The 25690-nt window shown below is 39.8% G+C and overlaps 1 protein-coding gene across 1 annotated transcript in view; it reads left to right on the plus strand.

The window, feature by feature from the left end:
* Positions 1-25690, plus strand: part of TOM1 (target of myb1 membrane trafficking protein) — a 110214-nt gene that overhangs the window by 50031 nt on the left and 34493 nt on the right. Inside the window, exon 10 of the mRNA XM_073644301.1 lies at positions 6869-6974. Coding sequence (XP_073500402.1) covers positions 6869-6974 — 106 coding nt within the window. The remainder of the gene's footprint in view (positions 1-6868; positions 6975-25690) is intronic.

A 25690-nucleotide genomic window follows, 5' to 3' on the forward strand; every position in this document is an offset into this window, starting at 1 on the left:
TGTCTGACACCTGGCTTCCCGTTCTTGCACAACCTCGTACAGCTGCTATACGATGCAGTGACATTTTAGAATATCTTTGCAGAGTAAAATGCGGATGTGTAAAGTCTATGGGTGGTCCACAAGTAGATAATTATGGCGTTAGTGTTCTCATCTGTTTTTTTTTTTTTTTTTTTTTTCCTTTTTCAATGGAACTTTTATTTTGACGTTTGCACTTCTAAAACTATACTAACTCCATATCTACCGTGATGTGCAAACTTTTTAATCAGATGTGGGGAAATAATACTACAAAAACAGTGGTGTTCATAAATTATTTTTCTCAATTCACTAAATTCAAAGTGAATAAAAAAAACATAAATCTAAATTAATATTTGGTGTGACCACCATTTACCAGCAAAACAGCATCAATTCTTACTTTGCGGTATTTTTTGCACACCTGCCTAAAGCTTTTGCACAGTACTGTATGTGTGTCACATAGGTGTCCAATGGCACACTGGTAATGACTATTTATTTAAAAAAAAAAAAAAAAAAGATTCAAATCTTTTCAAAAGTAAAAAAACTTTCCATTTCCATTGATCATCTGACTCTTATTTGGTGCAATCTACTGGTGAAAATGTGACTCTAAAGCCGCAGCTATTTCTGGTTATCAAAGGAATGGGAATTTCTCCTTTTTTTTTTGTCCTGACTTGCAGTCAGTTTCTATTGTGTGAATGATTGAATGATTGGATCTGCTGGTGCTGAGAAGTTAATCACTATTCGGGATAACTACATTATGTACCGTACTCTATGGATTTATATTTGGAAAGTCGGATCACAATGCTGGGAATTGCAATTATTGTTGTAAAAAAAAGTTATAATTCATTAAAATCTCTGATTCATATCAAAATAGTGTTTAATACTGTTCATTCACACAATGACCAGCAGATCCAGTGTTTGTGCAGCACATGTGTGTATGTTTATATATATATATATATATATATATATATATATATATATATATATATATATATATATCTGTGTCAATGGCAGGATTGAATTGAAAATGTTGGGAAATTATAGGAAGACCTGACAACGTTTCCTTCCTTCAAGATCCACCCCTGAAAAAAAAAAAATCAAAGGACAACTTAGGGCTTGTTCTTACGTTGCGTTTTTTGCCGCATTTTTTCCCTCTGGGAAATAAACACAACATTTTACAGTAGCAGCAAAATAAATGACATTTCTGAAATCTCATGCACACTCAGCTTATTTTTTCCTTTGAAATGTTAAAGCTTTTATTTTTAAGTCTTTCAGCATTTTTGCAGCTTTTTTCAACCATTTAAATTAATAGGAAAAAACTCCCGCAAAGACATTCAGATTTACGCTGCATGTTTTCTACCAACACTCTGGTTTTTGCAGCGGGGAAATCTGCTGATCTGCTACAAATACTAAACTTGTGCACTTAGGGTTTGTGATTTCAGCCTTGAAGTTTCATAGGAGAGGATACATTATAGCTTGTGGAGGGTTTCTGAGTGATGAAGATGTGTCCTTGTAGCTGGTACTTGCAGGAGTTTCTGAGTGTCATGTGTAGGAGCCTACTGTATTTATTAAGATACCATGGAGATAAGTAATTTTATTGGTAGTGTTTTTTATCCCTTGAAACAATAATCACAATTTCTGCTATCATTATTTAAGCTATTCAATAGTTCTGAGGATTTCTTCCGATTTTTCATTCAATTATTTAAAGTAACCGTCATTTTTAAATTTTTATTTCATAAAACAAATCGGCTTCTTTCACCTCCTGGATTGATATTTCACTCTCAATTCACGGGTAACGTCTGTATTCAGTGAAGACAGATTTTCTCATTACTGAGATAGGAGATGGCAGTTGGTGCTTATAAGATTCTATGGAGTGGGAGGAGCTAGAGGCAGACACAGACATTCTGCTGCAAGTTCTCCTGAAATGACAGAGTTCTCCATACAACTTTATGAGCACTAACTGCCATCACGGGAGTGGGAAAATCTGCATTATCCATGAATTGAGAATTTTGAGACTGAATATTCAGTCCTGGTGGAGAAAGAAGCAGATTTCTCTGATAAGATATATAATAATGATTCTAATTTTCCAGTGTACTATTGATTTACGATAAAAATTTAAAAAGGAATATAACGGCTACTCCTTTAAATGTTTTCTTTTATAATTTTTCACTCCAGGCCTGGCCATATCTACTAATTCCTAAGTTAGGGGCCAGCACGAACATGCCTAGGGGCCACATCCGCACAGCTAGTTAAAGAGCATTTGGTAATCCTTTAACAGCATCTATTAAGTGCACTGCAACAGGGGATGTGCCAGGCAGGCTTTTATTGTCAGATTAAAGGAATGTAAACTACTGGACAACGCCTACTTAAATGCTTAAGTGCTCCAGATTAAATACCTATACTCCTGAACTCCTGATTATATCATATGACTGCTGCCCCAACAAGTGGCCGCTGGCTGACTGCAACCTTCACACTTCTTTCAGAGGTGAGTAGTTCACAATACAAACTGCATCTATTATTAAATTGCTCTCTTAGACCTGATGAAGCTGATGTACTTAATTTGAAAATCAATGTCAGAATGGCTCTATAATCCTGTATGAAAGTTTAACTCCATCTCCTCAGTGTCCCTCTTCCCTGCTGTTGCTGAGATCTCACACTGCTCAGAACAAGCTGTCAGACTGGATGGGAGGAAATTGTATACACTTGTACTTATAAGCAAGTTCATTCTACAACTGGACTCAAAAAAAAAAAAAAAAAAAAAAAAAAAAGTCTCATAATATCAGGAGTTTACAGCCATTCTTATGTGAATTTTCAAAGTAAGTACACCACTCTCCTCGGGTCTGAAATATATATTTAATAATGTGTAAAGTTTGTATTGTGAAATCTGGTGACTGGTCAACTTTAATAAAACTTGTAACATGGCGCAGTGATGGGTTGAAGTTTTTGATTGGTGGTATCTGAGTTCTGAAATCCCGATCGTTAACCAGTTCAAGACCAGGCCACAGTTATTCCTGCCCAGGTCCATTTTTGTTTTTCTTTTGTACATATTTAAACACCTGAAACAAATTTTTGTAATTGTTCACATATTCAAATAATTTTTTAACTTTTTTTTTTTTGCAATACATGGGGCCTTAATTTTGTTATTTTCATAGTCTCTCTTTTTTTATATATATTTTTGATTATATCAGACAACAATATGTGTCTGTTTTTTCACATTTTTTTATGACCACAAAGGACTAATAAAATACATTTTAAATTTTGTTCCCCTCTATTTTTATTTATCAGACGCATATTTTTTTTTTTAACTGTGACAGATCTAGTCAGATTTGGATTAGCAGCTGCTTTTTTTTAGTATTTATTTTTCATTTATTACTTTTCCTCCTACAATGTGCACCCCATAAGGCCATAAAAGACTTTTTTTGGAGGGAGGCCAACAGTCAACATTTTAAATCCTTTTTTTTTTTTTTTTTTTTAAATCTGATTTCTCCTGTAACTTGGGTTGTTATATTTGCCCTAGTTACATGGGAAATTCAACCTCCTGCCAGCACAGCACATCTAACTGGGTCTCCTAGGACCCAGAAGCTCCTTCTCTCTCCCTATACCTGTACAGAGATCACTGTCTATATTGATCGGGAAGGTGGAGATGGTAATAAACCCAATCTGCCTTCTCTTTGGGGAGTCTGACAGCCAGCTGCCCACTCCAGAAGCTGCATGATCTAGTGCAATTGCTCTACTGTGCAATGACGCTTTAGCACGACATTGAGTGTATGATACGGACCACCTGGACATTGAAAGTCTATGACTAGTCTGGAAGTAGTTAAAATGCTGTGGCAGTAGCAATCCTGCCTCTTAGGGCGCACTGCTGACCCTGCCTCTTAGGGCGCACTGCTGACCCTGCTTCTTAGGGCGCACTGCTGACCCTGCCTCTTAGGGCGCACTGCTGACCCTGCCTCTTAGGGCGCACTGCTGACCCTGCCTCTTAGGGCGCACTGCTGACCCTGCCTCTTAGGGCGCACTGCTGACCCTGCCTCTTAGGGCGCACTGCTGACCCTGCCTCTTAGGGCGCACTGCTGACCCTGCCTCTTAAGCAGAGCCAAAAAACTAATCGCAATCAAATAAGGCACATCGCTCCTCAGGATATTTTGCCCCTTTATTTCAGTGGTTCTTGGCACCAAACCTCCACTGTTCTAATCTTTTACATACTTATTGCCGAGGAGGAATGTTGTGGATCTGCTGGTACTGCAGCATTTCTGTTCTGGCTTATATAGAATGGAGTTTAATAAAGTCCAGCTTCTGTCCCCGTAGGCCGCTCCACTATTTGCAGAGTCACCTCTCATTGCTTTGATACATATTGTTGTCACTAAACCAATTACTTGAATGTCATTTTTTTATAGGCCAGAACAATTCACCTGTCCTTTGTGGCTTAATATTTACATACGTAAGCTTCTTCTTCTGCCCCCATACAAAGGACAATAATAAGAGTGTTTAATACTGCTGGGGGATTGGGCAATGCATGACGGTGGAAAACCTTATTAATTCATCTACAGCTACATGAACGTCATTTATGAGTTTCTCCTGCGGAAGCTGCTGCCCGTTGTTTTGCGGCTGCCTGCGGTGAGCACAATCCGTTTTTGTAATCTCGCCAAAATGGAGCATTATCTCTGCTGGAAGGAGTCTCGTGACTGACCCTGCCATGCACCTGCACAGTAATACGGTGTTTTCTCAAGACGCATTTCTGGATAGATATTATACAGATATTTCACTACAGAAAAGCTGTTCCATATATTCAACCCCTGGATGGTGATATAAAACACCTGTAATTTATTGGTGATTTTGTGCCTTTTTATTTTTAGTCGTCTTCTTTATTCTGCAAATGCTGTTCTCCTGTCCGGTATATCCAACACGGGATTCTAAGACAACTGCACCAAATACCAAGAATATAAATTTGAGAGGGCGCCATGCAGCTCACAGGTTCAGTACTCTAAGGTGCAAAGAAGGTTAATTTTAATTAATTAAAATGGAAAACGAATATTAGTTAAAAAAAACAAAAAAAAATCTAAAAATATGGATCAGAAAACAAATCTATGCGTTTCGGGTTAGAGGTGTGAGAGCGAGAGAGTTGTGAAGAAATCCCCGAAATGCGTTGTTATTGAAATCTTTATTTCCTAGTAAAGATCTGATCTTGATAGGTGATTTGAATAAAAATAAATGTATTTAGAAGTAGGTTTACCATTAAAAAGGGATAAAGATAAGAGATAATGACATAAACGGAGATCTCTCTGAATATGAGAGAGGTCTGACTTGCTGCAAAAGAGTGCAGTATAAGTGCCAATAGATTCATTAGGTATATTATAACAACAAGTCACCCAAACCAAATTATGGCTCCAACATTAGGAGAAGGTGAGTACTATGCCACTCCATAAGAAGTTATATAGCAAAAATGAACCAAATACGGAGTATATGGCAAAGAATCAAAAAACTTTATTGTACACAATATACAGAAAAGACATACATGATTAAAAAGGACGACCCACCCGTAATAGATGTTAAATATATATTGGGACAAAGTGTAAGCAGTGTTAATATTCAAGTCATTTATACACTGGTACAAAATTATGGCATATTTAATCACTATGGATATGTACCACGTGCCATATGGCCTATAGTGCCCTATGAAAAAATGCTAAAGAATTATATTGCACTCTTACCCATATTAGACGTGTCAGCACCCAGAATAAACAAGGACCCCAACGCGCGTTTCGCGTGATATATCCTATGGCTTCCTCAGGGGTATTTAAAGGAGACCTCTCATGTCCCAAAATTTTATTAACCTGCAGATATGAGGTTAATCTGTAGGTTAATAGCGTTCCAAAGCTGCCCAGCTACCAGGAGGAATGAACTTTATTCCCACCGGCAGCCTCGAGCTTTCAGTCATAGAGGCATGGCTTCAGTCACTGCTTGGTACACAGTAAGCAGCAGCTGTAACCACGCCCCTGCACTGACTGACAGCCGGCTCAACAGTGCATCAGTACAGAGCCGGCTGTCAGTCTGTGTCAGAAGAGTGGTTATAGCCGCCGCTCACTAAGTACTGAGTGGTGCCTGAAGCCACGCTGGATGCGCCTCTATAACTGTAAGCTGGAGGAATAAAGTTAATTTCTTCCTGGTAGCCGGGCTTACAGTGCGGCAGAAGGGCAGCTTTGGAGCACTATTAGCCTGCAGAGTATCCCCACATCTGCAGGTTAATGGCGTTTTGGGACATGACCGGTTCCCTTCAAGTCAAAATTCCGTTTCCCAGCTAAGTAGTCTCTGCACATACCCAAATCAAAGTATGCTGCACATGAGTAATAATAAAACATCGCATAAACAAAATATTAACGGTCTGTAGTTCTCAAGGACCATTGGCCTCATAATACGTCAAGACATCTGGTTTGCGAGAGGACATCTTACCTAGAGATCATCCTCTTACAGAACATTCCAAGGATGTCTGCAGGCTTAGCTAGTTTCCTTAGCTCAATTTAACAAAACATGTTTTATAAAACTGGTGAATACTGTAGCTGGCATATAACAATAAGATAACATACTGACAAATTATAGATTGTGAAAGCCGTATTAATTATTTTACTTCTCAGCATAGACTTATTTTGTCATCTGTATTTTTATATTGTTCTTGTTTTTAATTTCTATTTTATATTCATTTGAAAGAATTAAAATGAATCTTGTTTGCACTATGGACGTAGGTATTCTAACAATCATGTAACTACCCGGTGTGCATCCAGTGTGGCATTCTTTGCTGTAGGTTTGCTGATGGATGTAACTCAGAACTAACAACGATTCTTCTTTTTTTCTCCCCAATTAGACCCCAAGCAACAGAGACGCCCCACCATCTTTTGTTGACCTTGAGGCAACCTCTGCTGCCGTCCAGACACCTACTTCTTCTCTATCCGCACAGCTAGCCAGTATCAGTAAGTTGTCATATTGTTCATAATTTATTATACTGTGTTTTATGCTTTAAAACACTGAAAATGAATATTCCAGAAGTTTCTTCCAAGATGAATTGTAGAGTGTATGTGGCATAAGGACAATCCCTTCCGCAAAGATATCTACTCAACCGGTTGGCTGATTGCCATCCATCTGGTTCCTGTAGACCTGGTGATCGATCGTTATTGCTAAGAACACCAGTAATGGCCATTGCAGGAAAAATGTCATATTCCATTGATCAGATTATTTGCCATCTATGTAATAAGGCGTGGGTTTCTGGAGCCACAAGATCAAAAGATGCAATTTAGGAGTGCCCATCTACACTGGCTACAAATGGAGGTGCTAAAAGGAATGTATCATCTATATTGTCTTTTAATAATTCAAATCAGACAGTGATAAATACTTTCTTGTTCAAATCTGTTTTTAATTTCTGGTTGTAGAATATATTTTATTCTATTTTCTATAGATAACTATGGGGGGCGGCCTTCTAGAACAATCTTCTGTTGACAGCATTTAGAGGTTTGCTTTACTGCATCTGCATGACCAGAAACAGCAATAGACAGGATCTTGACTAATTGGGTCAGATTTCTCCTAAAAAAAAGCAAAACATGGACTTTGTTTTTATTAACAACTAATCGGCACCACTTCTGTTTTATCAGGAATGGAAGCTACACTAAGCTGGTGCATTTTCCATGAGGAACAAAGACAGGTTTACTTTTAGACTGTTTTGATATATCTGCCAAATTTGACTTCACAGAGCATGCCTAAAATACTACTTTCTCATTGATCTGTGCAGAGGTCATTGTGCAGAGAGGGGGGAAGAGATGGGCTGTGACCATCACCAATTGTAAGTGGTGGTGGCTTCTCTGTTATCTGTTTAGAGTTGTTATCGGTCACTGTTAAACTGCCTGTTATGATAATGGGATGAACACTGAAAAGTGATTTCTACAGAAAAGGAAGCTTCAGTCCAATATTAAATAATCCATAAAAATGGAGAAAATCATCATTTGGGCCTAAATACAGACATATCTCAGAAATAATATGTTGATGCTCGCAAGAGTCCCAATTGAAAGCAAATGGATAGCAAAAAGTAAACTCTTAAATAAGAAAGGGGAAAATACATAACCTACAAAATTATAATAATTTATAATATAGTAATTACCAATACTACATATATGAAACACTATCAATACTATAACGTGCATATATAAATAGCACAGTACAAAGCTTCTAGTCAAATGTATCCATAGTGAAATGAACTGCTACCCCCAAGGAGGTATAACCATAAAAAAGTGCAACAATAATGGGTTCAATCTCTAAAATGTCACCTGCATTTATATTCTAAAAATAAGAACTGCTACAGAGTTATAACTATATCAAATCATGTATAACTAAAATATGTACAGTGAGCCTAGCTTGTGTATGCCCAACGCACGTTTCGCTGGAGCTTCATCCGGGGCCTGATCAAATTATGCCTCTGCAAGCACCAAAAAGAGGAACGTAATTCCTGACTTGTGGAAAACACTGAAACTCATATGCACTTGGGGTTTCTTTAGGCTTTTCACGGCCACTTCTGTGGATCTGCCACTTTCTTGGGTAGCTACACAATGTTTTATTTTTTTGCTATGCATTCAGTTCAGGAATTATTTTTGTTTTAGAATAAGTTCAGGTTTTTTTTTTATGTTACTTCTTGTGAACAGATGTTTCCATCATGTTCGAAGTTAAGATGTTATAGTCTTTTAGGAAATGGCAAAAACTATAAATGCAAAAGTCTAAACTTTTCATATGTGTGCCTTTTACTGGAAACGGATATAGAGTGTAGCGGGGTGATCCCATCTCAACATTCTTTTTAAATCCGTTCCTTCAATTAAATTATATGTGCACACTTCGCAACATGGAAATTGCAACACCAAGAAGTAAAAGTGGTGGAATGATGGCAATCACAGGATGAATAAACATGTTACTGATATGCAAATGATGAAAACATGGAAACAAATTTTCAAAACGTCTAGTATCGAGTATGAGCGCTACATGCAGAAATACCCACACTTGCACATCTTGGCTGCTATCAGTGAGGTTATTAATGGTTACCTGAGTAATGTTCTGCCACTAAATGTGCTTGAGCAAATCATCAAGATCCGCTGCTGGCAGCTCCTGTGTAATCACTGATCAATGACGTCCCAGATGTACTTGATGGGAGACAAGTCAGGAGCCGCTGCAGAACATGGTAGCACATTTAGGCCATGCTGGCTGCTCACAGTAGTACGAACAACATACGGCTTGGTGTTGTCATGTTGAAAGATGACTCCTGGGATACTTTAGCAAAATGGCTGCACTACTGATCCCACCACCAATTCAATGAAATGCCGAGCTGTTAGTGTATCTGGAATTAAGATTAGAAAAGTCTGACTACCGTGCATTATGTCACCCCAGGAGTAGGACTGGTGTGATGTTCCCTTGTAAAGGTCTCTTAATTGACCTCATACCACCGGTCTCAAAGGCTATGTTGGTGCAGAGCAAGACTAGTGGAAGCTGGAATGGAGGTCTGTCCTCTACAGTGATGAGTCTCGCTTCTATTTTGGACACAATGACAGCCAGAGAATGGTCTGGAGACCACTTGGGCAATGCCATGAAGAGGCCTTTATAAGGATACTTCATACAATTCCTAATCCCGGTATTATGGTGTGTTAATGTGCAATAGCCAGATAGTTCACTGATATCAGCCAAGTTGTGTGTGTGTATTTCTGCATGTGGTGTTCATACTCGATACTGAATAAATCGAGATGTTTGGAAAAAGTTGTTTTTAATTTTTCCATCATTGGAAAATTAGTAACTTCTTCTTGCTGTTGCAATTTCAATGCAGGGGAATGTGTATAATTGCCTTCAATTTTCAGTTCACTATTGTAGATATTAATTGTGCTTGGGTTGTTTTGTATTCTTGTTTTCCCCATGTTCACGTCCACTGCCGCTTTGCTCAGACGAGCCTGTGCATCCAGTTTGGCCTGAGCCTTTGGATCCGGTGGGTTCTTGGAAGTGCACATTTCGAGAGAGTGGCCCAGCCCTGCCATCTTTCTGCAGCTTAGTAGAAGCCAATAGGACGACTCCTGAGAATTCGAGGAACCAGAGTGTCATCCTGTTGTTTTCTGATCGGCCATTGATGCTACTCAGAATACTGCCTGTAGTATAGACAGTAGCATCTGGAGTGTGCACGCAAGCATCACATAGTAGTGCCCACTGGGGTAGGGAAGGAGGGACACAAGGAACGGAACTAGTGTGTGATACGGGCAACATGAGGGTACACTTTCTCTGTGAAGTGGGTGAATGTGTGATTGGCGGAACAATACAGTTATAAGTTACCATAATATTCCATGAGTGCATGTCCCCTAACTATCACCTATATCACCACTCATAGCGGAAGTAATTTTATAATGGCGGTGTATATATAAAGAAAATATATAAAAAGAAGAGTATATATAATTTAGCATACCGCTGAGCATAACACCCAATTTGGATCTCTTATATGTACCAGATTTCTAAAAAAAAACAACAAAAAAACATAGAAACCCAAATGGTAGGACGGTTGTGGTAACTACTTAATGAAATTTCCAACATCACTTTGCTGGTGTGCTGCCGAATTCTGTATGTGCTACCTAATGGGAAAAAAGAAAAATCTTGTGAGCAGCTAATGCAATCTTCAGATAGCTCCAGTCGTATATAAAATTCACCCAAATTCTAGTAACATACGAACCACATCCAAATAGATGGACAGTATAATCTCTAGTGACGCATCATAGGATTGCATGAAGGTGACACTCCCTATACAGCTGCCTGACAGATGGGGATTTCTTGGAAATGTGTCCCATCTGGAGCTGCGAATAATTGAAGTATCAAATTAGTCCATTAGGATGTGGATAGGTTTGGCAGACGGCTCAGTATAGATCTAATTTGTCAACATCGTAATATTCATTCATTCCCTTAAAGAAATAATGAAATGCAATTTAAATAACGCATTCACTTTAATATTAGTTTTTATCAGAAAAGTACCTACTGTTTAAACCAGGTTTTTGTGCTAAATTATATTTTTTTTAATCAAGAAACTTTTATTAAAACCAATGTCAAAAGTTACAAAACAATTGGCAATAAACAGATCCTTCTATAACTCGGGTACAAGAATAGCAAGCATATAAACCAATGTTCATACATTTTACAAACCAAATTCTTACCCCCTCCACCCATTCAAACATCACTTCCCTCTTACCCCTTCTTCAATTTGTAATGTGCAATGAAAAATGACCATTCAAGTTAAAGTGAGATAATTTCCGTAGGTTAATGTATCAAATATAACGTAATCCTGCTAAAACAGGAATCAGAAACATCTCATAGAACCAACAAATTGAAAACCTCATCCTTTGCCAGCAGCTCAGAAAGTACACATGGGCATCTAATCCAGTCTCTCCATTGTTTCCCAAATTTACTGTTGGCTCCCCTCCTAATATAGACTTTTTTCCATTAAGTTGGTATTGTCCAAGTCCTGGACCACTTCCTCAACTAAAGGAGGACCATCTACCAACCAACGTTTGGCGATAGACTTCCTTGTTTGAGATTTTAGCAATGGCCAACTGTACTTGGGAAGATGTGCCCATGTCTCCCACCAGGACCAACACACAGGATTGCGAGCTAAGCGGTACTTGGATATTATACACCTCCATAACCAATCAGCCAATACTTTCTCGTAGCCCAACTACACGAGGGCATATCCTAAACATGTTCATTACGTCCGCACCCTCCTCTCTACATCATGGACAACAGTCATCGGCCCTAAGGCCCATTTTATATAATACTTTGAGTCCTGTAGACTGTGTATGAGAAACAATTGAGACCTTCTCTGCGCCATATTTCTTGAGACCAATCCTGTCGATTCTATCACGTCCTCCCACTCTTCAGTGGAACGCTTCTCTCTCCTATGTAGCCTTGACCAATGCCATTGGATCACCCAGAATGTTTAACAGCAAGGAATTCTAATAAATAATTCCCTTAGATTTTGCGGTACACACTAAAAATGCTAACAACCCATTAGAGGAAATGAAAACATCAGAGATGGCTTCCTGAGCCCTTATTGCTTGTCTTCATTGCAAGTGCTTAATAAAGTCACAAGTTAAATTGTACCACAGGAATATTTGACGAACCCTCCCAGCGAGAAGTGTCCATAGTATGTAAAGGAAGCAGAGCGGACTTTGACCAACTCATTGTCAAGCTTAAAAAGGTCCCAGATCTTTCATTTGTATCCATTTAAATTTGGAAGGGAGAAGTTTGAATTATTAACAAATAATAACAAGTCACCGGCGTATAAGGCAATCCTTTCCTCATTGTTCCATACTTAAGTCCCTCTTTCTCGGGAGGTCTTCTAATGATGCATGTTAGTGGTTCAATGGCAAGAGCAAAGAGTAATGGCGATAAGGGGCAGCCCTGTCTTGTACTCTAAAAAGCTCAAATCCACCAGACATCTCCCCATTAGCCCTTACTTTAGCTTTCGGGGACTTGTAGAATAGCATAAAGTTGGAACTAAACCCCATCTCCTTTAAAACAGCCCACATAGATCTCCACTCCACACTGTCAAAGGCCTTAATAGCAATCAATTTATTTATCAAGTCAAACTGTGCCGCTTGCAAATTTTAGGAATACCCTACATAAATTAATGGCTATTGATTATGAGGGCATGAACCCAGACTGGTCAGGACTACTAACCAAGGAGATGACCATACTCTGCCCTGTTGCCTGGATTTTCGCGAGGATCTTGACGTCTGATGTCAATAATGCTGTAGGTCTATATGAATCTGGTAATTCCTTCTCCTTCCCCTTTTTAGTAATAACAACAATTATTGTCTCTTGCAGGCAACTTGGAACAGATTATTAATCATTTCCAAGTATTGATGCCCCAATACCTTTTCTATTTCTATTGGAAGGTCATCCGACCCCGGTGCCTTGTCGTTGGGCATCTTCTCCACTGCCTGCTGCACTTCCACTGCCTTTTTAGACATTCCCTATCATTGTTCCCCAGCCCAGAGAGAACAATCCCTGTTAAATATTCAGACAGATCCTCCTGCAAGTAATTGACCCTAAAGGAATATAAGCTAGAATAAAAGCTGTGTTGAATATCTAGTATTTTGTCAGTTTAGGTACTGACGTTCCCCTCACTATCCTTTAGATCAGGGGTCCCCAACCTTTGGCTCGCGGGCCTCTGATGCGTGGCTCGCAGCTCTCTGCCAGCTTGGTGCATTAGCAGCAGGTCTAGCAAACAACTATGAAGAGATGGTCTCCAGATGGTGACTGTTGTGAGAAGCCGTGCACAGAAGAGCAGATCTGGATATGCATATTCTGGCTTTGGGGTTTTGGAGATGATTTAAGTATGGTGAGGTGGAGCTGGATGATGCTACCTGTCAGAGGAGGTGCTTGAAGCTTGATGTGACAGTGTGATGGGAGTGCTTGATGTTAGAATTCCCTCATTGTGGGAACACCTGCATCTTGGTATACTGCCTCAGTGTGATTTCCATTTGAGTTTAAAATAATAATAAAAAAAATAAATTAAATTCCTGTGCTATAAACTTATTAAAGGAACACTCCGAACAGACCTGGTAAACTATATTATAAGTTGTGTAAGACTGGAGAGGGCTAAACAGGACACTGTCATTTCCTGTAGGGTTCTTTGTATCCCTATATCTTGCACAGCCCCCTCAGCCCCTGCACTAGAAATAACACCGGGTATCCATTTTGCCTGAAGTATTCCTTTTAAAGTATGTATCTGATGAGATGTTCACCTTGTACTAGAACCACAGCAGGGACACTTTACCTTTTTATATAGCGGCTCCTTGGACATGGCAGCCATCGGCGTTATTGTCAGATCCCACTGCTTTGCCCTACCTCTACTACAATAACTAAGTGATGAAAGCTTTCAGGGGTGTATCAGTCTCCATACTTTCCCTAGCTGGGCTGACCATTTTTCTTGAATTAGTGTCCTTAGTAAAAAGAATGCATTATGTAGGTTTATAATAAACATTACTACTTATCTTATAACCACATCTGCATTGGACCTGGTCAATTCGGAACATATATACAATCCCAACCCCAAAAAGAGAACAACCGAACAAAAATAGACCAAAAGTAAACGGATACATAAAAAACCTTTATTAAATCATGGTTTGGCCACGGGTGGCACTGCATAGAGAGGCACTCACATAAGTCTAGTACATTAATAAGAGCAAGAGAATATCGTATACATATACATATATTAGTGTAATAACTAGTCATAAAGTGCATATACAGTCAGACAAAAAAATATATATATATATCCTGCATATCTAAGGTGCAAAGTAAATATCATAAGTAGAAAAATCATAAATAGAAAAATATATATCTATATAGCTTTAAATAGTATAAATGTAAAAACCTTGTAATAAATCCACGATGTCGCAGATAATGGGACACAGCTTTGCCAACCCAAATAGGGGTAACACAATAAATCACTCATAAGCAAGATGCATCATACTGTATCTGACTATATGGTCATATATAGAGTAATCCACTCCTATCCACTGGCCACTCAAATAGGAATGACAAAACACCATAGGTAAAATCCCATACTAGCAGCTTGTCCAATAAAGCTCATATATAACTAACAGGAATGTCTGTAGCATGCACGTGTATATCTATATACTATACCAGAACACGGTGGCGCCTACCCCGACGCGCGTTTCGGTATCGCACCTTCGTCAGGGGGCGCCACCGTGTTCTGGTATAGTATATAGATATACACGTGCATGCTACAGACATTCCTGTTAGTTATATATATGAGCTTTATTGGACAAGCTGCTAGTATGGGATTTTACCTATGGTGTTTTGTCATTCCTATTTGAGTGGCCAGTGGATAGGAGTGGATTACTCTATATATGACCATATAGTCAGATACAGTATGATGCATCTTGCTTATGAGTGATTTATTGTGTTACCCCTATTTGGGTTGGCAAAGCTGTGTCCCATTATCTGCGACATCGTGGATTTATTACAAGGTTTTTACATTTATACTATTTAAAGCTATATAGATATATATTTTTCTATTTATGATTTTTCTACTTATGATATTTACTATGCACCTTAGATATGCAGGATATATATATATTTTTTTGTCTGACTGTATATGCACTTTATGACTAGTTATTACACTAATATATGTATATGTATACGATATTCTCTTGCTCTTATTAATGTACTAGACTTATGTGAGTGCCTCTCTATGCAGTGCCACCCGTGGCCAAACCATGATTTAATAAAGGTTTTTTATGTATCCGTTTACTTTTGGTCTATTTTTGTTCGGTTGTTCTCTTTTTGGGGTTGGGATTGACCATTTTTCTTGTACATTTATACTCTGTAAATCTGAACTCCTTTTTTTTAAGGGTAGTTTTAGACCACATTAAACTTTATTAGTTGTTCTTTTGTGTCCGCTCAAAAAAACATGTCATGTTCTCTGAATCATAAAGCCTTTTCAGATTTGGAGATGACTTGAACTCTTGTGCCACTTAGTGGGGTAACAATCCTAAAAGTCAATATTCAAACCAGACACTCCATTTGCAGACTTGTGTTTCAGGGTGTTTGCCCCTCATTAGTGCAAAGTAGGAGAACTAGTTTGGCTTGGTGTGCTGCCTCTGACATGAGGTCCAAGGGGGAAGGTTTCTCCTTGTGGAGAGTGCCAAGCTAGCGTAAGGAGATTTATAGGATATGCAATACTCCTCCTGGAAAATTAAATATGCAAATATCCTTTTCAGAGAAGAAGAGGTCAGGAGCTTCACCACAAACATTGGGGGTAGCAATCCTAAAAGTCAATATTGTTCCTTTTAACTAGTCTTGCCACGTGACTTAGGATCACCACAAGGAGAATTATCAAAAGGTTACACACTAAAAGGTTTGTGTAAGCTGATATTTTTGTTCATCTAATGATGTTAGAGCGATGATCACCTGAACAAATGATCGAACAAATCTTTGTTCTCAATCACTTCCCAGTGTTAAGAGGCTCTTCAGTCAAATGACAAATCTAAGAGCTCATTTACACTGGCCGACCCATGGCTGTAAGCAACCACAGATCAGCTACATGGAAGATGATTGACAGTCGTTATATAGATCATTTATTCAGGCCACGTGCGCTTCTGATGTGCACAGAAATCCCTAATACATTGTTCAGTACACGTAGACTATTATTGTTCTCGGCAGCACATGTCCTGTAAATCTAGGACATGTTCTACTGAGAAAGGTGATTTTTTTTAACCAAGCTTAAAAATGATTTCACCCGACAAATAAAATGTTTTACTGTTTGTTGGGTGATCGGCAACTTTTTATATAGTGCCTGAATATGGGAAAGCTAGAAATCCTAGGAACACTCATTCCTGATAATCGTGCGGTGTAAATGCATCCCAAAATGGATTGTCAGCAGCACATTCAGGGAGTGTGTTGCCTTCAGTAGTGTAGTTCTGTAAAAATAGTCATTCATGCAAAGCCATCACAGTAACTGCAACATCTAAAATAATGTGAAATTCATTGGAAATGTTCACTCTGGCCTAAGACTAGACAGTATTTGTTTAGCAGCACATGGACATAGGTAGCAATAGACTGGCTCTGACTCCTTCACTTCTGCAGGAGAGGTTTCTAGGCATGTTCTGTAAAAGTTTATTGTAAAGGGAGGAGGCGAAGGTGAGCTGTGACATCACCTATGGTGAATGGTGGGTCGTGTGTAACTATTGTATACTGAAATGTTACCTATCATTATAATCCTGCTGAAAAGTCATCTGTACAGAATTATGAATGTTCACATTAGGTTCCTCCTAAAGTGATGGATTCGGCCATAAAGGAGGCTAAATGTAATGCAAACTTGTAGACTTTGGACTCTATTTGCCTCATTTTACGCACAGGCTCAGTCGGATGTTCTCCAACTCCATCTAGATCTCTTTTTCAGGGATATAGATTGTGATGTGTAAAATTGAAAGGGGAAAAAAGAATTGTAAAAGTATTTTGCAAAAAACCTTATTTAAGCAATAGGTCATCATTTTCTGAGCACACGTTCCCTTTAATAGTAGAACATTTCTAAGAAAGAAAAATATGTAACCTTGACAAATAAAACCTTTAGGACATTACGGTGCACCTTCTATTTTAGTTTTGGTGTGCAAATTTCTACAGATACTATGTTTGGCCCGTACATCTGATTTATACCTTTCCTGTAGGTTTACATGGGGCCATATTTATGTTGTATTACAAGTAAAAACTTGTGAAAAGCAAAGGGTATAGTTCATTAATGATATGCAAACAATCTGTACCCACCCGATAATGTAGACACTCGGCATGTTTGCAAACTGTCTTTCTCACAAGTAACCATGGGGGGCTTCTGTGCTTGTAACAGGTTGTGGAACAGATGATCTGTATGTCATGCAGTGGGCACTGCCAGGAAAATTAGGTGTAAGTCCCCTGATGTCAGTGCTCTATTCTGAGCCGATGGCATATGGGCTGTATTTGTTGGGAATAAGCATTTGATTGATGGTATTAGTACTGTATGTATTTTATCAGCATTCTTTTTCTTGAGCTAATGGCGCTATACTTTTTTGCACGCAGTTGTACTATAAAACTTTTAAGTCCTTAACTAGGATTTTTGTAGTTAGTAATACTTTTGCACATTAACGCAACCCTCCACTTTTATTAAAGGAGTTGTCTAGGGCTAAGACTGGTTGTTGGCCGAATATTAGTATGCATCTGTACTAACTTCCCCATACATGAGTACTTTGCTTGGTTGAGGATCCATGTGTTTTCAGTAGGGTGAAAGAAGAAAGGTGCCAACAGAGGTGTCTTATTTCCACTAAAAACAAAAGGAACGGACATTGAAATTCAGACTGCTCTGTCCTTCTCTCCATCAATATCATTAGTTGGGGTGCCAGCATACATATCAGATGGTCTGTTATTCCTGGGTTCGGTCAAGTTTCATCCAATCTGTACGGAGGCCATAAGTTATTGATGATTTGATATCCTTAGGATACAGCACTTTGGTTGTCAAAGTGCATAAAAGGGATTATCCGACATTGAAATATATATATGTGTATGTACAGTACAGACCAAAAGTTTGGACACACCTTCTCATTTAAAGATTTTTCTGTATTTTCATGACTATGAAAATTGTACATTCACACTGAAGGCATCAAAACTATGAATTAACACATGTGGAATTATATACTTAACAAAAAAGTGTGAAACAACTGAAAATATGTCTTATATTCTAGGTTCTTCAAAGTAGCCACCTTTTGCTTTGATGACTGCTTTGCACACTCTTGGCATTCTCTTGATGAGCTTCAAGTCACCGGAAATGGTTTTCGCTTCACAGGTGTGTCCTGTCAGGTTTAATAAGTGGGATTTCTTGCCTTACAAATGGGGTTGTGACCATCAGCTTTGTTGTGCAGAAGTCAGGTGGATACACAGCTGATAGTCCTACTGAATAGACGCTGCTTTTTTCTTGCCATAATAAAAATTCTAAGTAAAGAAAAACGAGTGGCCATCATTACTTTAAGAAATGAAGGTCAGTCAGTGCGAAAAATTGGAAAAACGTTGAAAGTGTCCCCAAATGCAGTTGCAAAAACAATCAAGCGCTATAAAGAAACTGGCTCACATGAGGACCGCCCCAGGAAAGGAAGACCAAGAGTCACCTCTGCTTCTGAGGATAAGTTTATCCGAGTTACCAGCCTCAGAAATCGCAGGTTAACAGCAGCTCAGATTAGAGACCAGGTCAATGCCACACAGAGTACTAGCAGCAGACACATCGCAACAACAACTGTTAAGAGGAGACTTTGTGCAGCAGGCCTTCATGGTAAAATAGCTGCTAGGAAACCACTGCTAAGGACAGGCAACAAGCAGAAGAGACTTGCTTGGGCTAAAGAACACAAGGAATGGACATTAGACCAGTGGAAATCTGTGCTTTGGTCTGATCAGTCCAACTTTGAGATCTTTGGTTCCAATCACAGTGTGCTTTGTGCAACGCAGAAAAGTTGAACGGATGGACTCTACATGCCTGGTTTCCACCGTGAAGCATGGAGGAGGAGGTGTGATGGTGTGGGGGTGCTTTGCTGGTGACACTGTTGGGGATTTATTCAAAATTGAAGGTATACTGAACCAGCATGGCTACCACAGCATCTTTCAGCGGCATGCTGTTCCATCCGGTTTGCGTTTAGTTGGACCATCATTTATTTTTCAACAGGACAATGACACCAAACACACCTCCAGGCTGTGTAAGGGCTATTTGACCAAGAGCGAGAGTGATGGGGTGCTACACCAGATGACCTGGCCTCCATAGTCACCAGACCTGAACCCAATCAAAATGGTTTGGGGTGAGCTGGACCGCAGAGTGAAGGCGAAAGGGCGAACAAGTGCTAAGCATCTCTGGGAACTCCTTCAAGATTGTTGGAAGACCATTTCCGGTGACTACCTCTTGAAGCTCATCAAGAGAATGCCAAGAGTGTGCAAAGCAGTCATCAAAGCAAAAGGTGGCTACTTTGAAGAACCTAGAATATAAGACATATTTTCAGTTGTTTCACACTTTTTTGTTAAGCATATAATTCCACATGTGTTAATTCATAGTTTTGATGCCTTCAGTGTGAATGTACAATTTTCATAGTCATGAAAATACAGAAAAATCTTTAAATGAGAAGTTGTGTCCAAACTTTTGGTCTGTACTGTATGTGTATATATGTGTGTCTGTATATACACTGCTCAAAAAAATAAAGGGAACACTCAAATAACACATCCTAGATCTGAATGAATGAAATATTCTCATTTTATACTTTGTTCTGTACAAAGTTGAATGTGCTGACAACAAAATCACACAAAAATCATCAATGGAAATCAAATTTATTAACCAATGGAGGCCTGGATTTGGAGTCACCCCCAAAATTAAAGTGGAAAAACACACTACAGGCTGATCCAACTTTGATGTAATGTCCTTAAAACAAGTCAAAATGAGGCTCAGTATTTTGTGTGGCCTCCATGTGTCTGTATGGCCTCCCTACAACGCCTGGGCATGCTCCTGATGAGATTGTGGATGGTCTCCTGTGGGATCTCCTCCCAGACCTGGAATAAAGCATCCGCCAACTCCTGGACAGTCTGTGGTGCAACGTGACGTTGGTGGATGGAGCGAGACATGATGTCCCAGATGTGCTCAATCGGATTCAGGTCTGGGGAACGGGCGGGCCAGTCCATAGCTTCAATACCTTCATCTTGCAGGAACTGCTGACGCACTCCAGCCACATGAGGTCTGGCATTGTCCTGCATTAGGAGGAACCCAGGGCCAACCGCACTAGCTTATGGTCTCACAAGGGGTCTGAGGATCTCATCTCGTACCTAATGGCAGTCAGGCTACCTCTGGCGAGCACATGGAGGGCTGTGCGGCCCTCCAAAGAAATGCCACCCCACACCATTACAGACCCACTGCCAAACCGGTCATGCTGAAGGATGTTGCAGGCAGCAGATCGCTCTCCACGGCGTCTCCAGAATCTGTCATGTCTGTCACATGTGCTCAGTTTGAACCTGCTTTCATCTGTGAAGAGCACAGGGCGCCAGTGGCGACTTTGCCAATCCTGGTGTTCTGTGGCAAATGCCAAGCGTCCTGCGTTTGTGCAAACACATGCACATTTGTGGCCTGCTGGAGGTCATTTTGCAGGGCTCTGGCAGTGCTCCTCCTGTTCCTCCGGCGGAGGTAGCAGTCCTGCTGCTGGGTTGTTGCCCTCCTACGGCCCCCTCCATGTCTCCTGGTGTTCTGGCCTGTCTCCTGGTAGCGCCTCCAGCCTCTGGACACTACGCTGACAGACACAGCAAACTTTCTTGCCACAGCTCGCATTGATGTGTCATCCTGGATGAGCTGCATTACCAGAGCAACTTCTGTGGGTTGTAGAGTCCGTCTCATGCTACCACGAGTGTGAAAGCACAACCAACATTCAAAAGTGACTAAAACATCAGCCAGAAAGCATTGGTACTGAGATGTGGTCTGTGGTCCCCACTTGCAGAACCACTCCATTATTGAGTGTGTCTTGATAATTGCCAATAATTTCCATCTATTGTCTATTCCATTTGCACAGCAGCATGTGAAATTGATTGTCAATCAGTGTTGCTTCCTAAGTGGACAGTTTGATTTCACAGAAATTTGATTTACTTGGAGTTATATTCTGTAGTTTAAGGGTTCCCTTTATTTTTTTGAGCAGTGTATATGTATATGTGTGTATATATATATATATATATATATATATATATATATATATATATATATATATATATATATATATATATATATATATATATATATATATATATATATATATATATATATAGACACACACACACACATCTATACAGACCAAAGGTCATGAATATGAAAATTGTACATTCACACTGAAGGCATCAAAACTATGAATTAACACATGTGGAATTATATACTTAACAAAAAAGTGTGAAACAACTGAAAATATGTCTTATATTCTAGGTTCTTCAAAGTAGCCACCTTTTGCATTGATCTATTATAATAACCCGGCACTCAAAAACTTAGATTAATTTTCTTGATTTGATTTTAATGAGGTTTAATACAGTATACAAACATTTCGGTCGCTTATGACCTTCATCAGTGTACAGTATTTGTTTGTTTAGATTTTCATGTTGTGGACAGAAGCCACTAAGAAGGCTTGCATTAATGTATGGACTGCATGGAGCTGTAAGAACGCGGTATCCACCGCTTGTTCAGGTGATGGGTGGTGTGGATAGCGTGCGGTAAGCCTTATAAGCCGGGTTATTGTAATAGACTTTATATTTGGTTTGGTACCATACCCGGGCACCAACCTAATATCAGGAGTGTGATAATTTTCCTATTATCTTTTGCTTTGATGACTGCTTTGCACACTCTTGGCATTCTCTTGATGAGCTTCAAGAGGTAGTCACCGGAAATGATCTTCCAACAATCTTGAAGGAATTCCCAGAGATGCTTAGCACTTGTTGGCCCTTTTGCCTTCACTCTGCGGTCCAGCTCACCCCAAACCATCTCGATTGGTTTCAGGTCTGGTGACTGTGGAGGCCAGGTCATCTGGTGTAGCACCTCATCACTCTCCATCTTGGTCAAATAGCCCTTACACATCCTGGAGGTGTGTTAGGGGTCATTGTCCTGTTGAAAAATAAATGATGGTCCAACTAAACGCAAACCGGATGGAATAGAATGCCGCTGCAAGATGCTGTGGTAGCCATGCTGGTTCAGTATGCCTTCAATTTTGAATAAATCCCCAACAGTGTCACCAGCAAAGCACCCCCATACCATCACACCTCCTCCTCCATGCTTCACGGTGGAAACCAGGCATGTAGAGTCCATCCGTTCACCTTGTCTGCATCGCACAAAGACACGGTGGTTGGAACCAAAGATCTCAAATTTGGATTCATCAGACCAAAGCACAGATTTCCACTGGTCTAATGTCCATTCCTTGTGTTCTTTAGCCCAAACTTGTCTCTTCTGCTTGTTGCCTGTCCTTAGCAGTGGTTTCCTAGCAGCTATTTTACCATGAAGGCCTGCTGCACAAAGTCTCCTCTTAACAGTTGTTGAAGAGATGTGTCTGCTGATAGAACTCTGTGTGGCATTAACCTGGTCTCTAATCTGAGCTGCTGTTAACCTGCGATTTCTGAGGCTGGTGACTCGGATAAACTTATCCTCAGAAGCAGAGGTGACTCTTGGTCTTCCTTTCCTGGGGTGGTCCTCATGTGAGCCAGTTTCTTTGTAGCGCTTGATGGTTTTTGCAACTGCACTTGGGGACACTTTCAAAGTTTTCCCAATTTTTCGCACTGACTGACCTTCGTTTCTTAAAGTAATGATGGCCACTCGTTTTTCTTTACTTAGTTGCTTTTTTCTTACCATAATACAAATTCTAACAGTCTATTCAATAGGACTATCAGCTGTGTATCCACCTGACTTCTGCACAACACAACTGATGGTCCCAACCCCATTTATAAGGCAAGAAATTAAACCTGACAGGGCACATCTGTGAAGTGAAAACCATTTCAGGTGACTACCTCTTGAATCTCATCAAGAGAATGCCAAGAGTGTGCAAAGCAGTCATCAAAGCAAAAGGTGGCTACTTTGAAGAATCTAGAATATAAGACATATTTTCAGTTGTTTCACACTTTTTTGTTAAGTATATAATTCCACATGTGTTAATTCATAGTTTTGATGCCTTCAGTGTGAATGTACAATTTTCATAGTCGTGAAAATACAGAAAAATCTCTAAATGAGAAGGTGTGTTCAAACTTATGGTCTGTATGTGTGTGTGTGTGTATATGCAAATATATATATATATATAATAGGTAGGTATAGATATATTATTATTGTTATATTTATATTTTTTTATGCATGGATGGTTCATAAACAGTAGCGGGAATCATACTCTCCTTCTACCACAGGCCGGCTCAGAAAGACATGTCTGCTCCATTTGGGAGTTAACAGGACCACTGCAGGCTGTGATTGACTTTAGTGGTCAGGTGACTATAAAAGCACTTCATCAGAGGAACTTCCAATGACGCATTCTTCTAGAATAACAGGTTGCAGCGATCCTGTTGACTTCCGAATGGAGCAGACATTGCTTTCTGAGCTGGCGCAGACCTGGAGTGGCCTGTGCTGGAGGATGATTATTCCTCGATTTATTGTTTTAGAACCATCCATGCCTTTTAAAAAGAAAAAAAAATATTTCAGTGTTAGACAGCTACTTTTATGCAAGTCCTATTTTGGGCTTTGTAAGACCAAGAACATACTGTTTGTGCACTTAGCTGAAGGAATATAAAAGTTCCCGGGGGAATAGTTTATTATTTCGGTAGGCCACTGTTGACCAGACAAAGGCCAAAAGACTATTGTTGAGTCCTCATTCTGGCCTGGGTGCATCTGCAACATGGACCACAAATGCTTGCGGTCAAGTAAAATAGAAAAGGCCAGACGATACAGAGCCGCTGAGCTCAGTGTTTGGCTGCAGGGGTCATGTGTGATGTTGACGTGATGTCATCTCTGCAGCCAAAACAGACACTAGAGCAGTGAGTGAGACCTGACTATGAACTCTGGAGCAGGGGGATGTGAGTACCATTTGGCTTTATTTTACATGTCTGCAAGCATTTGGAGTCTACTTTGCTGAAAGTGGAGAACCCCTTTAACTTAAGAGATGAACTACTCGCCCTGTTAGGGAAAAAAATAGATACTTAAAAGACCATGATATATACAGGCTATATTATATGGACAGTGTAACTATATAGCACACGTGTAAGCATAGCCTTTTTCTTCATGCTAGGCACATTTCAGCACACAGCGTGTCGGGAGGTTTGCATTTCATGTATCCGTCTCCAGGACTATGGAATTCTCCAGGGAGACTTTTAATTAATATCTTTAATTAGGTTCAAGACTGAGCTGTTTGCAAAAGGCAATTCGATCAATTAGTTTTGCTTCTTTGTGAAGTTGAAAGGCGATGATCCTTAACAACTAAAGTGGCATTCTTATGTTATAAAGTGTTGGCACTTCCCTAGAATATGCCATCACTTTTTAATTGGTGGAGATCTGACCTCTGGTTCCTCTACCGATCCAGTGACTGAAGGGAATGGAGCACGGCACTGAGAACAATAGGCGGCTTTATTCACTTTAATGGAAAGCATGATGGCTGGGGACCCCTGTGTAGTGTGGAAAGAGTGAAGGATACGTAGTGCTAGATCATTACTAGGATCAGTGGGGGGTCCTATAAGTTGGAGCCCTGCTGATCCTAAAGTTATGGCATTCCCTAGTGATATGTCATTATTTGATGCCTGGAGGAAACATCATTGTCGCCCTTGAACATTGTACACACTTTGTTTTTATAAAAAGAAAAGAAAAAACAATGCTTTAGGCTCAGTGTGCTCACATTCACTGGTTACTCACCAGCTCCAACACCTCACACTGCTCAGTTCTCCTAGCTGACCGAGTTAAAAAGATGATCACATAGCCTGATTCTAGTTATAGTGAGCCAGGTGTAACTGATCAGGACCTCTAGTGCTAAGATTTAACCCTGTCCTACCTTGCTTTCCTACAATACTTTAAAAGTCACTGTGGACAGAGCTGCGAAGGTGACTAGTCAAACGGCTGCTTCTTCCCGTCAGTTGCCCTCGAGTGTCGGGTCTCTCCCTGCGTGCGTGTGTAGGAAGAGATCTGTCAGTCACTGGCAGGGAGAAGTCATCGGGGATCCGCCTGTCCAACTAGTCACCTGTGCGGCTCTTAAAATCTGTTTCTCTCTGAAATCCCGCAGTGTTTCAGAGTTGAACACACGGGGCTAAAATCATATTGCCTGTGCCTGATAACATACTGCCTGTGAATTCGGCAACATGTAACCGCTATCTGGTTCCCTTTTAAATATGACTTTATTGATAAGTCATCATGTGGAAAGAGAAAAGACGGCCAACGTTCCAATCTGTCCTAGACCTTGATCAAGGCCTGAAATAAAATAGGTAATCAATACTGGAGAATATTTAACCTGTATACAAACAACACATGTACAAATGAAAACATGGCAATTAAATAATAGATGACAGTCCCATCACAAGGTAAGTACTCAGGGAATGCATAAAGGAGATAAAGGAATCATCATTAACTCACTCA

Source organism: Phyllobates terribilis, unplaced genomic scaffold (assembly GCF_046119375.1).
Source record: "Phyllobates terribilis strain yellow unplaced genomic scaffold, ASM4611937v1 Scaffold_8__6_contigs__length_399053987, whole genome shotgun sequence".
Classification (NCBI taxonomy): Eukaryota; Metazoa; Chordata; class Amphibia; order Anura; family Dendrobatidae; genus Phyllobates; species Phyllobates terribilis.